The following is a 13,595-nucleotide window of genomic DNA, read 5'->3' on the forward strand; positions in this document are numbered from 1 at the left end:
ATTACACGTTTATAAAAATTACTCTTGAGCTTAATAAAAATGATGTAAATGATTTTGTCTGATTCGGCTTAATCCACCAATCCTTGTTGAGCAGGAGAATGGAATCCAGAGGGTTCGGGCACTGAGTGTGAAGGGAGGAAAAGAAGGGAAGAGGAGGAGGGAGAGGAGGGAGGGCAGGGAGGGCAGGGCTGGGTGTGGATGGCAGGCACTGAAGGGTACGGAATCGCCATTGGAGGGGGCAGAGGGGAAGTACAGAGAGGACAGTGTGATGTGGGTGAGCAGTCAGCTCCGAGGGGTGAGAGGGGCCAGAGGAGCCTCTGGGTGCAGAGGCAGAGCGGGCATCAGGAAGGAAGACTAGAGCAAACTTTTGTTGACATTAAATTTGGGCTAAGGAAAATCGATTTTTTGCTCTCACATTGTTCTCAGTGGCATGAAAGGTCACATCCCTTCCGTGTCCCCACATTATGACCAACCAAAGGGGCTGTACCTGCAACGAGTCTGCCGTGTGGCTGGTGGGCAGCCCGCTCTTGCCGTAGCCTTGGCCATGGGCGGTGAGAAGGCGCCCGCACAGGTCAACTGCTGCCCTCCAGTTTTTGCAGCTCTGTAAGACACAGCGGGGCACGTCACCAAAAGCACAGCCACTCCCACATGCAGCGCCAGCCACCCCCGGGGATGATGGCGGCAAGGCCACACAGCTGCTGGTACCAAGAGGACGGCCACCTGTCAACACTGTGTGTGTTATCAGGCAAGAAGGGCGCCAAGCATGAGATGCAGCTTGAGATAAGCAAATCCTAAAAACACCAAAATTTAAAAACTGATAGAACACAGGGGAGAATTCTTTTTTAAAATTTATTTTATTTAAATTCAATTAATGAACATGTCGTATACTGCTTGTTTCAGAGGTGGAGGTCAGGGACTCGTCGGTTGTATATAACACCCAGTGCTCATTCCACCAGCTCTTGTTGGAAAGCTCCCCCACCCCAGACTGCTTCCCTTTTTCAGCCAAGTAACTTTATTTTGCAATTTTCATAAATTTAAAATCAATAATTTAATTTTCTGCTCTGTGCCAGATGTATTTCTTTGTATCTGTAAGAGCTACGTTTGACCATAAAGTCAGCGGTGTTGCATGCCTGACATAGTCCTGTTTCACCACCATGAAAACAGACTTGCGGGACTTGCTCTGTTTATCCTTTGCCCTGATGCAACAGACAGGAGGGCCCCTGGGGAAGTGCAGAGGCAATACCTCTGAGAGGACGTTGCAGCGCTCTAGGAGGCGAGAAGTAGAGGAGAGGGAGCTCACTGCCCCCTCGCTGCCCCCTCAGCACACCGGGCATCAAGGCCCTTTGCACGCCGCAGACGCGCCCGTTCACATGTGTGGCCAACAAACAAGCAGACCACGCCAGGCTCTGGGATGAACACACATCCATGCGTGCACTCATCTCACGATCTAGCAAGGAAGGCAGATATGAAACAACTTCCATTTTCAAAGATGAGTGAAATAGTTTTGTGTGCACTCACAGGAAGCTACGGGAGCACATCACCTGGTGGCCAGACTTAAGCCCACGGAATGGAAAGCTACCAGAGCCCAGACGTGAAGGAGGAACAGTGGGGTCAAGAAGGGGCAGGACCCTCCAGGCCGAGGGGGAGCTGCATGAGCAAATCCGTAGATGCCTCAGAAGACTCCGTGTGCACGAGGGATGGCAATCAATCAGGTGCCCAGCACACGGCAGTGAGAGGGCAGGTGTGAGGATAAGAATGGGGATGTCAGCAAGGAAGGCCTCAGGTCACGAGAGATTCAGACTCTTTCTGAGGGGCTGGGGAGCCACAGAAGGGCTCTGGGCAAGGGAACCACACGGTCCTGTTTAACAGACACTGGAGCACGCTGCCCACCTCTCTTAGGTACTAACCCAGCCATGCACTGCTCCTGTTGGCACTCTGCACCTGCCAGGAAAATCCTAAGTTGGGATGAGGACCCAGAGAACATGGGTCCTGCTGCAGAGGGGCCTGTGCGTGGGGACCGATTCCCGCTTCTCCTGACAGCAGCCCTGTAGGCGCCTCGAGGGGAATTCCTGGGGGCGTGAGCCAAAATAGGTGTTTTGACATCTGGAAAATCATCCTAAGTGTGGCTATGTATATTCTTGAACTGCAAACATGAAAAAGTGAGAGGGATAGTTATTTTGCCGAGACTGAACCAATTCAATGTATATATCTAAGCAGATCCTGTATGCAGGGGCAATTAATTATTGCTCTTTTCCCAACTGCCTATGTCACACATGCTGGTGTCAGTAGACCTGAACAGAGTGCTCAGGGTGGTCTTCCCAGGGAATGACTCCAGCTGAGGATGAGTAAGAGACCCCAGTGAAGAGGGCAGGAGGGGAGCTCCGGTGGGCAAAGGCCTGGTGTAGTGGGCCACGGGCATGCAGTGAGGACAAGGGGCAGGTAGGGGTGGGCACTGCAGGTGTGGACAAAAGGCAGGGAAAGCCAGGCCAGCCCCTGCAGACTTCCAAAAGCATGGGAAACGTGTCCTGCTCACACTGTAGAAACATTAGCCCCCCTCCCCATGAGGAGGCATGAATCGCAGGGGCTGAGCAGCTGTCAGGCAAGCAGTCGTCCAGGATTGGCACTGGTGGTTTGTGTGTGGCCCGCAGACTGAATCCACCCAGCTACATGTCTGTACACAGTTCTGGAGCCCAGCCTTGTTCCTGCGCCTGTCTGCGGCTGGTTCTGTGATCCCACAAGGGAGGTGGGCAGTTATCCCAGAGTTAAGTAGCTGCCCCGAGACTGAGCAGCCCCGAGCCCAACACACTCCCATGAGCGTCCCAGGCCTGGCCAGTGCCACTTCTGGGGAGACTGTGGACAACATCCCGTTGGTGGCTTATGACGTGTCCTCAACAAGAAAGGGTGAGAAACAGAAACCTCTATAGCAACTTAACAGGGTATTTGATGTCAAATTCAATAATAACAAAAAGTGGGCTTGTACTTGGTACACGTTTTTCATATTATTAATTTAGATTGAATTTTACAGAAGTTTCAGTCTGCCAAAGATTGAACAGTTAAAGGAAAACATCTGTCCCTTCCATGTCAAGCTTGAAAAGCATGGCTGCAGCTCACCGGTATCCATGAGGGCGGGGTGGGGTGCAGACACGGCAAAGGGACAAGGCCGGTGACAACCTGACGGGGGGGAGCATGGGCAGCAAGGCTGCAGGATGGATCTGAGAGTGTGACATGGAGCCAGATGGCAGCAGTGGTAGTGCCAATCTCAGAGACAGGGAAGGCTGGAAAGGGTCAGAGCTCGGCATCTGAAATCTGATTCCAACAACGTTGAATTTCAGGGGCCTTTGAGACGTCCAAGAGGAAAAGAAAAAGCAGCAGCTGCCGTGTGGGTCTGATGTTTGGGAGAGAGGCGTGCCTTGGGGCAGTGTGGGGGGATCTGCATGGCGAGGGTGTGGGTGAGATGGGAGTCAGACCCTGAGGACGTGCAACATGGGTGGCCAGGGAGGGGCAGGACCAAGTGTGGGGGAAGGGTGTGTGGAGCAGGGAGGGGACAGTGCTCAGGGCTGCTGAGGAGGCAGGCACAGGGACACCAGAATCGTAGGCAGCTGAGAGTTGGTATGATGGGGAGACAGGATGGGAAGTCAGACTGAATGGAACATGTGGAAAATGAGGAGGGGACTCGTGAGCCAGGTGACCCTTTGAAGTCTGAGTCACCAAGCTAACAGTGTGGGGGGGGGGGGAGAACAGGTGCTTCTTCTGTGCCTGCTTTTAACCAAATGTTCCCGTGTGTGAGAAAGCAAGAGAAGGATCTCGTTGGAGAAAGGCTGACTGCATGTTAGAAAGAAAGGATAATCAATAGCACGAGGTCCCAGGAGTGAGGGAAGGATTCTGGCATTGGCGGGGGGGGGGGGGGGGCTTCTGTCCAATGGCCTCCAGGTCTGCTCTAAGCTGGGGCTGTGGACCACTCCTCCAACTTCAGCCAGGAGTGGGGGCCAGGGTGGGGATCTGAAAGAAGCAGAGACAGTCTAAAAAGGTACTGGGAGCCACCAGAGAATCCTAGAAGGCTGGGTGCCCCTGCGACGCTCAAGGTCCCCGGAAAGCAGGCGGTCGTGTTTAGTGTCACGATGAGTTTTAAGCTTGGATGCAAGACTTTTCCAGCAGATTCAGTGGCCCGACCAGGCCATCTGCGTGGACCCGACATCACGGGGTGAGGATAAAAGTTAGGAGAGAAGACAAGCAGGTAGACCCCCTTTAGCTACTACTACCCATGTGACCTCAGTGACCTACGACCCGGTGACTTAACTGTGCCTCAGTCACGCCCTTGTGATGTCAGCTGGCCGCCCTGGAGGTGGAAATGAGGGTACAGCCTGTCTGTAGGGAAGCTGGAACTGCTCTCACTCCTCATGACCTCTTCCCCCAGGCAGCCGTCCGTGCTCACACCTGTCCCACCAGCCCATCCTGCTCTCCTCCAGCTAGGAATGGCTGCAAAGATGACCACCCTATGACCCGGCTCAGACCCGAGCTTCGCGACACCTCTCCTGTCCACAGTGAGCCCTCCTACTCATAATTCCCCGGCACACACATTTCTGGAGGGGGGGCTATAGCCCCTCAACGGGATGGAATATGGCTCTTGGAAAACAGTGATTAATGGCCCTCCAAAAGTTAACTCTACCCAACAAAATCTTATTCCTTAGTATTTTACTTCACTTGGGGCTGAGGGTGGAAGTGAGCAATTAGGAAACAAGGTAGAAAAATGCTCCTCAGGGGACTGACAATGAGGAAAGGGTTGAGAAACACTCTGAGGTACCGTCTGATGCCTGTTCTGCACGGGCATCAAGGACAGCCTGCTACTCCACACTAACTTTAACTGTGGTGGGGTCCTGTCTCCCGCTGTGTGAGCTCCGGGGGCCATGGCCTTGTTGAGGACATGCTTTTTAACTTCTAAAAGTACTTCTTCAAATGATCTCCCTGCTATTCCTTATGTTCCACGAATAAGTGAAACCAGATCATTAGGAGAAGGAAGGGAAAAATTGAAACAGAGGGGGAATGAACCATGACAGACTACGGACTCCGGGAAACAAACTGAGGGCTTCAGAGGGGAGGGGAGTGGGGGAATGGGATAGGCCGGTGATGGGTATTAAGGAGGGCGTGTATTGCATGGAGCACTGGGTGTTACACGCAGACGAATGAACCATGGAACACTACATCAAAAACTAGGGATGTACTGTATGGTCGCTAACATAACATAATAATAATAATAATAATAATAATAATAATAATAATAATAATAAAATGAAAAGCCAAACTGGGCCAAGCAAAGTGTCGGGAAAAGGTGGCACACTGTCCTAAGGGTGTCTCTGGTGACAGAAGATTCTGCCCGTGCTGTGCAGTGACGCGGCTGCTCGGCGCCAGGAGGGGGAAGGCAGCAGCGGCTACACTGTGATCCTCCATGCAGAGGGGCTGCGACGCGGAGTTGAGTCTGTACTCACTCTAAGACCTGCCCAGAAAATTGCTCTCCTGCACGAATCCCTGCTCTTAGCTGCTTTATCTGTGTGTGTCTCTCCTTCATAAAAGCAAAGGGCAGAAAAAATTCTTGAGTGTTTGGACTTTTCAGTCCAGATCCTAGGTAAACAGAAGGACACTGTATGTATGTGTCCAGAGACTATATGGGGCCTCACCCATCTTCCCAGGGCCCTAATACGCCTAGAAGCCGATCCTTGCAGATCTCATTCACAGTTTAGAAAAGCAGCAGCTGGTAGCCAGCACTCAATCCAGACCAGGCAACCCCCGAATTATCAGCATCTGCCCCAGAAACACGTCTCCACCTGCCATTCCCGGGGCGGGGGGCGACTCCTTGCAAAGAGTAAGAGTTCCTTGGAGCCGTAATCACAGTAATAATAACCGCTGTGATGTTTTTGAGCATGTGCGTGTACCATAAATGTCACTGACCTCATCTCATCTCATTCGATGCTCACACTGGGTAATCATCACGCTCATTGTACAGAAGAGGACAGTAAAGGTTAAAAGGTTCAAAAAAAAATAAAAGCACTCCTTCAGCATTGTACCTACCATGTACATGAGCTCAAAAAATGGTGAAATAGTAAATTCACAGAACTACAAAAAAGTTGTAAAAAATCCTACACTAATAATGAAAGAGATGTAAATGATAACTTCTTAGTGATTAGTCTTTATTAGTCAAAGAAAAATAGCAGCAAATGCCATTGTTAGCCTAAGAAATGATAAAGAACGATTTTAGAGAAGATACAAGTCAGGGCCGACAAGGAGACATGAAAGCAAGGATGTCTGCATATTGCTGGTAAATATACACAGGCGTAACCTTTCTGAAAAATCATACGTATTAGCAGCCTCACAACTGTCCATACTCTGGCCTGCTAATTGTTCTCTCGGAATTCATGCTGAAGAAATAATTACATATTTAGAAAAGATTTCTGTACAAGGTGGCCCATCCCAAGGTTATTTATAATAGTATGAGATTATGTAGTAAAAAATATTTGTAAATCAGACACTTCAGTTTCAGATAATGCTTAAGATATGTTAAAAAGATATAAAATCAGGGGCGCCTGGGTGGCACAGTCGTTAAGCGCCTGCCTTCGGCTCAGGGCGTGATCCCGGCGTTACGGGATCAAGCCCCACATCAAGCTCCTCCGCTAGGAGCCTGCTTCTTCCTCTCCCACTCCCCCTGCTTGTGTTCCCTCTCTCGCTGGCTGTCTCTCTCTCTGTCAAATAAATAAATAAAATCTTTAAAAAAAAAAAAGATATAAAATCATAAACAGGTAGAATATGAAGTTTTGTCTAGTATATGTAAGTATTCACATCCACATGTAAACATACTAGCTACACACGGCGACACTAACATGTTAACAGACGGTGGTTATACAAACATTTTTCTGAATTACGAATGTGCTGTTTGTAAAAGGATGGAAGAGGGGTTTGTGAATGAGGGACAGGCTGCACTGAGGGGGACGACACACTTGCAGATGAGGCCATCGAGAAATGGATGGTGTGTCCATCTACCTCCGTCCCACACAGAGGGGACGCCTGCACACAAACCACTGATGACCGTAAGCAGTGCGTTATGCGGAACCAAATTAATGCTTGTTGAAATAATACCTTTAAAAAAAAAATCAAGTATGGAGGTGTAAGTTATGACGAATGGTTGCGAAAGCATGAGGAAAGCGGTTCTGTCCTGGGAAGGGGGGAGGATTTAGCTGTAGTAGATAGGAGCTGCTTGACACGGTACCAGCCCCAGTGAGCTCCAGCGTGATCTACTGGACAGACCTCAAGACATACAGAATCTGTGTGCGCAAAAATATATAAATGAGAAAATCCGATCCTGGATATTTATATATTTGTGAAACAAACATTTATTACACAGTAAAGGCTCCTATCTTACTTTATGTCGACTATGTACGGATACCCACCACTAATAAAACACTTAAACGTGTAATAAACTTATTTGCAAGTATTCTGTGACTATGAAGTGCTCCATAAATGATTAAAAACAATAAAGTGTATCGTATAAGAAGCGACAGCTTTTACTATGATTTCATATACTAAGATACGTTTTCTATATCCCAAACTGGATCACAACTATTAAAAATGAAGCCAAAACCTATCATCTTAATTATTCATTTTACAGTAAACGCAAATCTTTTAAAAAGTGGCTCCTCTCCTAACTGTGAAGAGGAAGCAGAACGTTTATGCCCTGTTACGGCCCCTCCCTGCATGATTCTCCCCCAGGTGAGTGGGTACAGAAGATGCATGTGGACAGCTGCCGCTCCCAGGCAGCTCAGTACTAGGCTAGCCCGCCTTCTGATGAATACTGAGGGTCTATAAATGACATGTAGGAACATCTCAACAAACTTACACTAACCTGACAGCCACCTTTCCAGGAGTCAGAAAGACCTAATTCCTCAAGACAATTAAAAACAGCCCAGGGCAGGGGATGCCGGTACCTCCCTGCACTTCTTGGCGGCTGAGAACAAGGAGCCTGGGAGAGAAGCAAGGCCAGAAGGGACCCAGAACTTACCCTGCTCCACAGGCTCACTGTGATTTAGGACCAGCGGTGACTCAGCATGGCTCCTTTAAAGACTAAGTTAGATCTGGGTTATCTTCTGGTTTGAGAGTCACACATGCTAGTAGAGATTTTCCTCATATCACAATTTATTTATTTATTTATTTATTTTTTAAAGATTTTATTTATTTATTTGACAGAGATAGAGACAGCCAGTGACAGAGGGAACACAAGCAGGGGGAGTGGGAGAGGAAGAAGCAGGCTCACAGCGGAGGAGGATCCCATAACGCCGGGATCACGCCCTGAGCCGAAGGCAGACGCCTAACCGCTGTGCCACTCAGGCGCCCCCTCATATCACAATTTAAAAAGAAAAATAAAGAGGGAAGAACACAAAGAAGTTGCTAGACAAGTTTCCCATTAACCATTTACAGTTCCCCAAGTAATTTTTTTCCTGATAAGAGAATATAAAGTATATCTTTGTGTATAAGTTTACTTTGATATTTCAAAAAGATTTCTAGGTGCACTTGGGTGGCTCAGTTGGTTGAGCGACTGCCTTCGGCTCAGGTCATGATCGCAGGGTCCTGGGATCAAGCCCGGTGTTAGGCTCCCTGCTCAGCCAGGAGTTTGCTCTCCCTTTGCTCCTCCTCATCCCAGCTCATGCTCTCTCTCTCTCTCTCAAATAAATAATCTTAAAAATAAAAAACAAAAATATTTCCAGACAGGAATATTTTTGTTCACACCACGTGGAATCAACAAAGCCCATAACTATCTTATCCACCAGGAGCCTGGCAGCAATGGGAGGCCGCTGACAGCTCGCAGAGGTTCCTGAAGAGTTTGGAAAGGGACTATCTGCACAGGTGTGGGCAAGGCCAGGACTGCGAAGGGATGGAGACAGGCAGGAGGTGATGGGCCTGCAGGAGAGCTGAGGCCACAGGACCCTGCCCCGCCTGGAGGGAGCTCTCCCTGATCACTGTTCCCTGGAGAGCAGGGGAGCAGGGTAGAGAGGGAGGGCAGGCACCAAATAAGCCTGGTCAGGTCAGGTTTTGCTGCCAAAAATAACGAGGTTTTCGGGGCTGCCCTGGACTGCAGAGCTGTGGCTTAGGTATTATCAACTCATTTTCAAGCATTACCACAAGCTGGCACATTACAGCAGCCTTCGCATGCTGCTTTGATTGCTTAACACTGTTTTGGAAATTTACTTATACTGATGAATGTGGTTCTCCTGCATGTATTTCAACTGTTCCAAAAGATTTAACTGTGTAACAGAACTTCCTTTTTCTTGCTTAATGCTAAGGTTTTCCAATAAAATTTTTGGCTAATACAAACAAGATAGCAACAAACATTCTTGAACATATCCTTTCATGCACCGGTACGAGCATTTTTCTGATGTATGGGACCGCAGGTGGAAATGCTGGGTGGCAGGTGGTGCAGAGCAGGTAGTCCAGCTCGCTTTCTCGTGCCGTGGACGCCTGGGGCTGCCATGTTGGTGCGGCTGAAATGTACCACACTCCTGTTTTATCTACATGTCTGTGACTCCCACCAAGGATAAGCACTGTTTCCATGTCTGCGGGCTATTTGGTTTCTGTGAATGGCCTCTTTATATCATTTGCTTATTTTTCTACTGGGCTGTTTTGTTTCTCACTCATTACTGGAAGGTATTAATGTGTATTAATGCTCACTTTTTTTTTTTTTTTTTAAGATTTTATTTATTTATGTGACAGAGAGACAGCCAGCGAGAGAGGGAACACAGCAGGGGGAGTGGGAGAGGAAGAAGCAGGCTCATAGCGGAAGAGCCTGATGTGGGACTCGATCCCGGATCACCAGGATCACGCCCTGAGCCGAAGGCAGACGCTTTAACGACTGCGCTACCCAGGCGCCCCTAATGCTCACTTTTTTTTAATAAAGATTTTATTTATTTCAGAGAGAAAGAGAAAGAGAGAGCAAGAAGGAACATAGCAGGGGGAGGGGCAGAAGGAGAGCAGGCTCTCCACTGAGCAGGGAGCTAGACCCTGGGCTCGATCCCAGGACCCTGAGATCATGACCCAAGCTGAAAGCAGATGCTCAGCTGACTGAGCTACCCAGGTGCCCCGTGACTCACTTTTTAATAGTGTTTATGGTGTTTTTGTTGTATCAAGTTTCAAGTTTTATTTTTTTTTCTGAATAGTAAGAGTTTATTTAATTTTTTTTAAGATTTTTATTTATTTATTCGACAGAGAGAGAGACAGCCAGCGAGAGAGGCAACACAAGCAGGGGGAGTGGGAGAGGAAGAAGCAGGCTCATAGCAGAGGAGCCTGATGTGGGGCTCGATCCCATAACACCGGGATCACGCCCTGAGCCGAAGGCAGACGCTTAACCGCTGTGCCACCCAGGCACCCCTATTTATTTTTTTTAAAGATTTTATTTATTTGAGATAGAGACAGCCAGCGAGAGAGGGAACACAAGCAGGGGGAGCGGGAGAGGAAGAAGCAGGCTCATAGCTGAAGAGCCTGATGTGGGGCTCGATCCCATAACGCCGGAATCACGCCCTGAGCCGAAGGCAGGCACTTAACCGCTGTGCCACCCAGGCGCCCCAAGTTTCAAGTTTTAAAGTGGTCGAATTTATTCATTTCTCCCTGAAAGGTTTAAGAAATGCTTTTCTACCCTGAGTCATTAAGAGTCTACTCTATTTTCTGGAATTTAAAAAATTTTGTTTTAATTTATTTGGAATTTATTTTTACGTGTGCTAAGAGACAGAGAACTTTTTAACTTTTCCCACTTGAATATCCTCTGAATTCTGTACCATCATTGATTAGTTCCTTTCCCTAGTAACCTGTACCATTGCTCTTCCTACGTAAGTGTGTATTTTGGGCTCTGTCCTGTCCCACTGGCACCCCTGTGCCCTTGTCATTTCCCTGACCCGCCTTTGGCCCCCTCCCAGCTACCATGGCAGATACATGGTTCTCATTCCAGTGTCACTCTTCTCCAGGGTCTGTCCTTGCACGAGCTTCCATGCAGAAGGCCTGGGGACACGTCCCTGTTTATACACGGCAAGCATGTGCACGTATGTGGGTGTGTGTGCCCGCAGTTTATTTCTCCAGCCTCCAAAGGGCATGGACTTCAGCTTTCTGATGTTCTTTTTTGCTCTTTGGACTTGCCCGAGTGGTGACAAGGACCTAGCGGGGCCAGGACCTCTCTGTTAACAGAACAGGCCGGGGGAGACCAGGGCTGGCTTGTGCCCGCTCCTCCTTCCGGTCTCCTGCGCAGCTCTGGGCCGTGTGACCGGTGAGCCAGGGAGGAGGTCTGAGGGATGGGATGAAGGAGACTCTTTAAAGGACAGGCCAGGACGACCCAACACAGTGTTGAGTTCTAATGGCTGGTGCTCCCTTCCTTCAAAACAGTGGGACCTCACCTCAGCAACCTGTGAGCCAGAGCTTTTGATTACATGCTGCCGATTTGAAATTATAATTATGTATTTTCTCAGAGTGCTTTCTGCTATTTTTATCCCATTCTTTTCCACCTTCTAGTCCCCTTCCTGGTGATCCGCCTCCATTTCGATATTAGATGTCAGAAGTATTTGGTGAAGAAATTATTTTTATAATTACAATTCAAAGCACACCCTGTAAAACTTTAAACTCTGTAGAGAAAAATCTTACGAAAATCTCATAATTACTGTAAATGACATGTAGAACTCTGATAATAAAGTTCGTTTGGTGTGAGAAAAAGATCTAAACCTAAATAAATGTTACTTTTTTTTACACTAGGAAATAAGATATGACTATTTGAAAAACTGAACACAAGCATTCAATGACTTCCAAAAGATGAGAAAAACAGTCCAATAAAAGTCACTCAAGTAACTAATGGTATGTACATAACTTTCCCCCATCTACGACTCAAAAGGAATCATTAACTCTATATATGATACCATTAAAGTGATTAAAATGTCCTTCTCCACAGGCTATGACATTCATTTCCCTGTAAATTACAATCTTAGAATGTGCTGACATTACTTAAGAAAATACATTTCAAAACTCTTTCCTAATCTTAAAGAGAACAGGAATTATTTTAGGACATAATTAAACTACCAGGGCAAGGTAATTTTTTTTGTAAATACATTTTCACCTTAAATATTAGGTTTCCTTGTTAGGACTCTAATAAAATCTCTCCTGGCGCAATGCACCTTCAATGAATGAAAAACCCCAAGCCATTGTATGTATTTATTAACACCACGAATAATCAAAGGAGGTAAAAAGATTGCCTGTGGAACAAATTAGTTACAATGACTATGTGTGGCTTTGTGTGTACTTTTTAAACTGATCATTCCAGGGGCACCTGGGTGGCTCAGCTGGGAGAGTGTGCAACCCCTGTTCTTGAAGTCCTGAGTTCGAGCCCCACATGTGGAGTAGAGTTTACTTAAAAAGAAAAAATTAAAAAAATAAACATCAGCTGGTCACCACAAAGTGACCCTCCAGTGCAGCCTCCCCCTCATGATGACGTCTCACAGCAGCAGCTTCAAGGTCAAACCAAGGCAATGACAAGGACCTCCCGACAGTGCACGAGCCTACCCATGGGACGAGCATCACAGGGCCAGGGAAATGCTCACCTGTTAAGACCTATTGCGTCATTAACAAACAAAGTATACGGATATTTAAAAACTAGTTGTTTTCCATTCCTTTTAAAAACAGACTGTCTCCGGGGCGCCCTGGCTGGCTCAGCAAGCAGAGCATGCAACTCTTGATCTCTGGTTGAATTCGAGCCCCACACTGGGTGTGCAGATAACTTAAAAAAGAAAAATCTTCAACAAAACACAAACAAAAAGCCCGACTATCTCCATTTTTCCTTCCCAAGGCTTCTTAGTCATAGCAATAATTCTAGAGTCACTTCAGTTAAAGAAACCCAATGAAGCATTTGATTTACATTTACTAAAAATTAAACTTTAATTTTTTTTGTTTTGTTTTTAAAGATCTTATTTATTTTACAGAGCTTGAGAAAGCAGAGGGCGGAGCAGAGGGGAGAGGCAGAAGCAGGCTCCCCGCCGAGCATGGAGCCCGACATGGGGCTCGATCCCATGACCCTGAGATCATAATCTGAGATCAAGAGTTGACTGCTCAATCGACCGAGGCACCCAGGTGTCCCGAGACTTTAATTGCTTTATGTATAAAATATCTGCTAACCACCTAAACAAATTATTTTTATTTACCTTTTTGAGGACACCTACTTCTATAAATATGATAAAAGGTATCAAGAAAAAGGCAATTGTGGGGGGGGTGGGGCGCACATGTACAATTTCCCGGGGTCCAAAGACTGCCAGAAACACCTACCCATTCATGTTAACATGCCTGCAGTTCAGATAGTTTCCTATTAATATTTGGGACTGCATCTCTGCCTGCATGGTCACACTTACTCCTGGCAATGAACAAAGACTTTTATGTGAACCCACCCAGTCATTAATAAACCCTTTATACCAAGGGGAAAAAACCTCTGTTTTATTTAAAAAAAAAAAACCCATAAAAATAAAAATTACTTATCTTTAGTTATTATATCTGATGAAGCATATTTAATCAAAGTATATTCTGCTTCAAGTAATTTG

The 13,595-nt window shown here is 47.1% G+C and overlaps 1 protein-coding gene across 3 annotated transcripts in view; it reads right to left on the reverse strand.

Moving 5' to 3' along the window:
- Positions 1-13,595, reverse strand: part of TRAPPC12 (trafficking protein particle complex subunit 12) — an 88,759-nt gene that overhangs the window by 55,958 nt on the left and 19,206 nt on the right. For 2 of the 3 annotated variants that reach the window (XM_045788894.2, XM_045788895.2), the window contains exon 4: positions 488-601. The exons of the other annotated variant lie outside the window; for it this stretch is intronic. In XM_045788894.2, coding sequence (XP_045644850.2) covers positions 488-601 — 114 coding nt within the window. The remainder of the gene's footprint in view (positions 1-487; positions 602-13,595) is intronic. 3 annotated transcript variants of the gene reach the window in all.

The sequence above is a fragment of the Ursus americanus genome, chromosome 7 (genome assembly GCF_024610735.1).
Source record: "Ursus americanus isolate L20-20 chromosome 7, mUrsAme1.1.p, whole genome shotgun sequence".
Taxonomy (NCBI): domain Eukaryota; kingdom Metazoa; phylum Chordata; class Mammalia; order Carnivora; family Ursidae; genus Ursus; species Ursus americanus.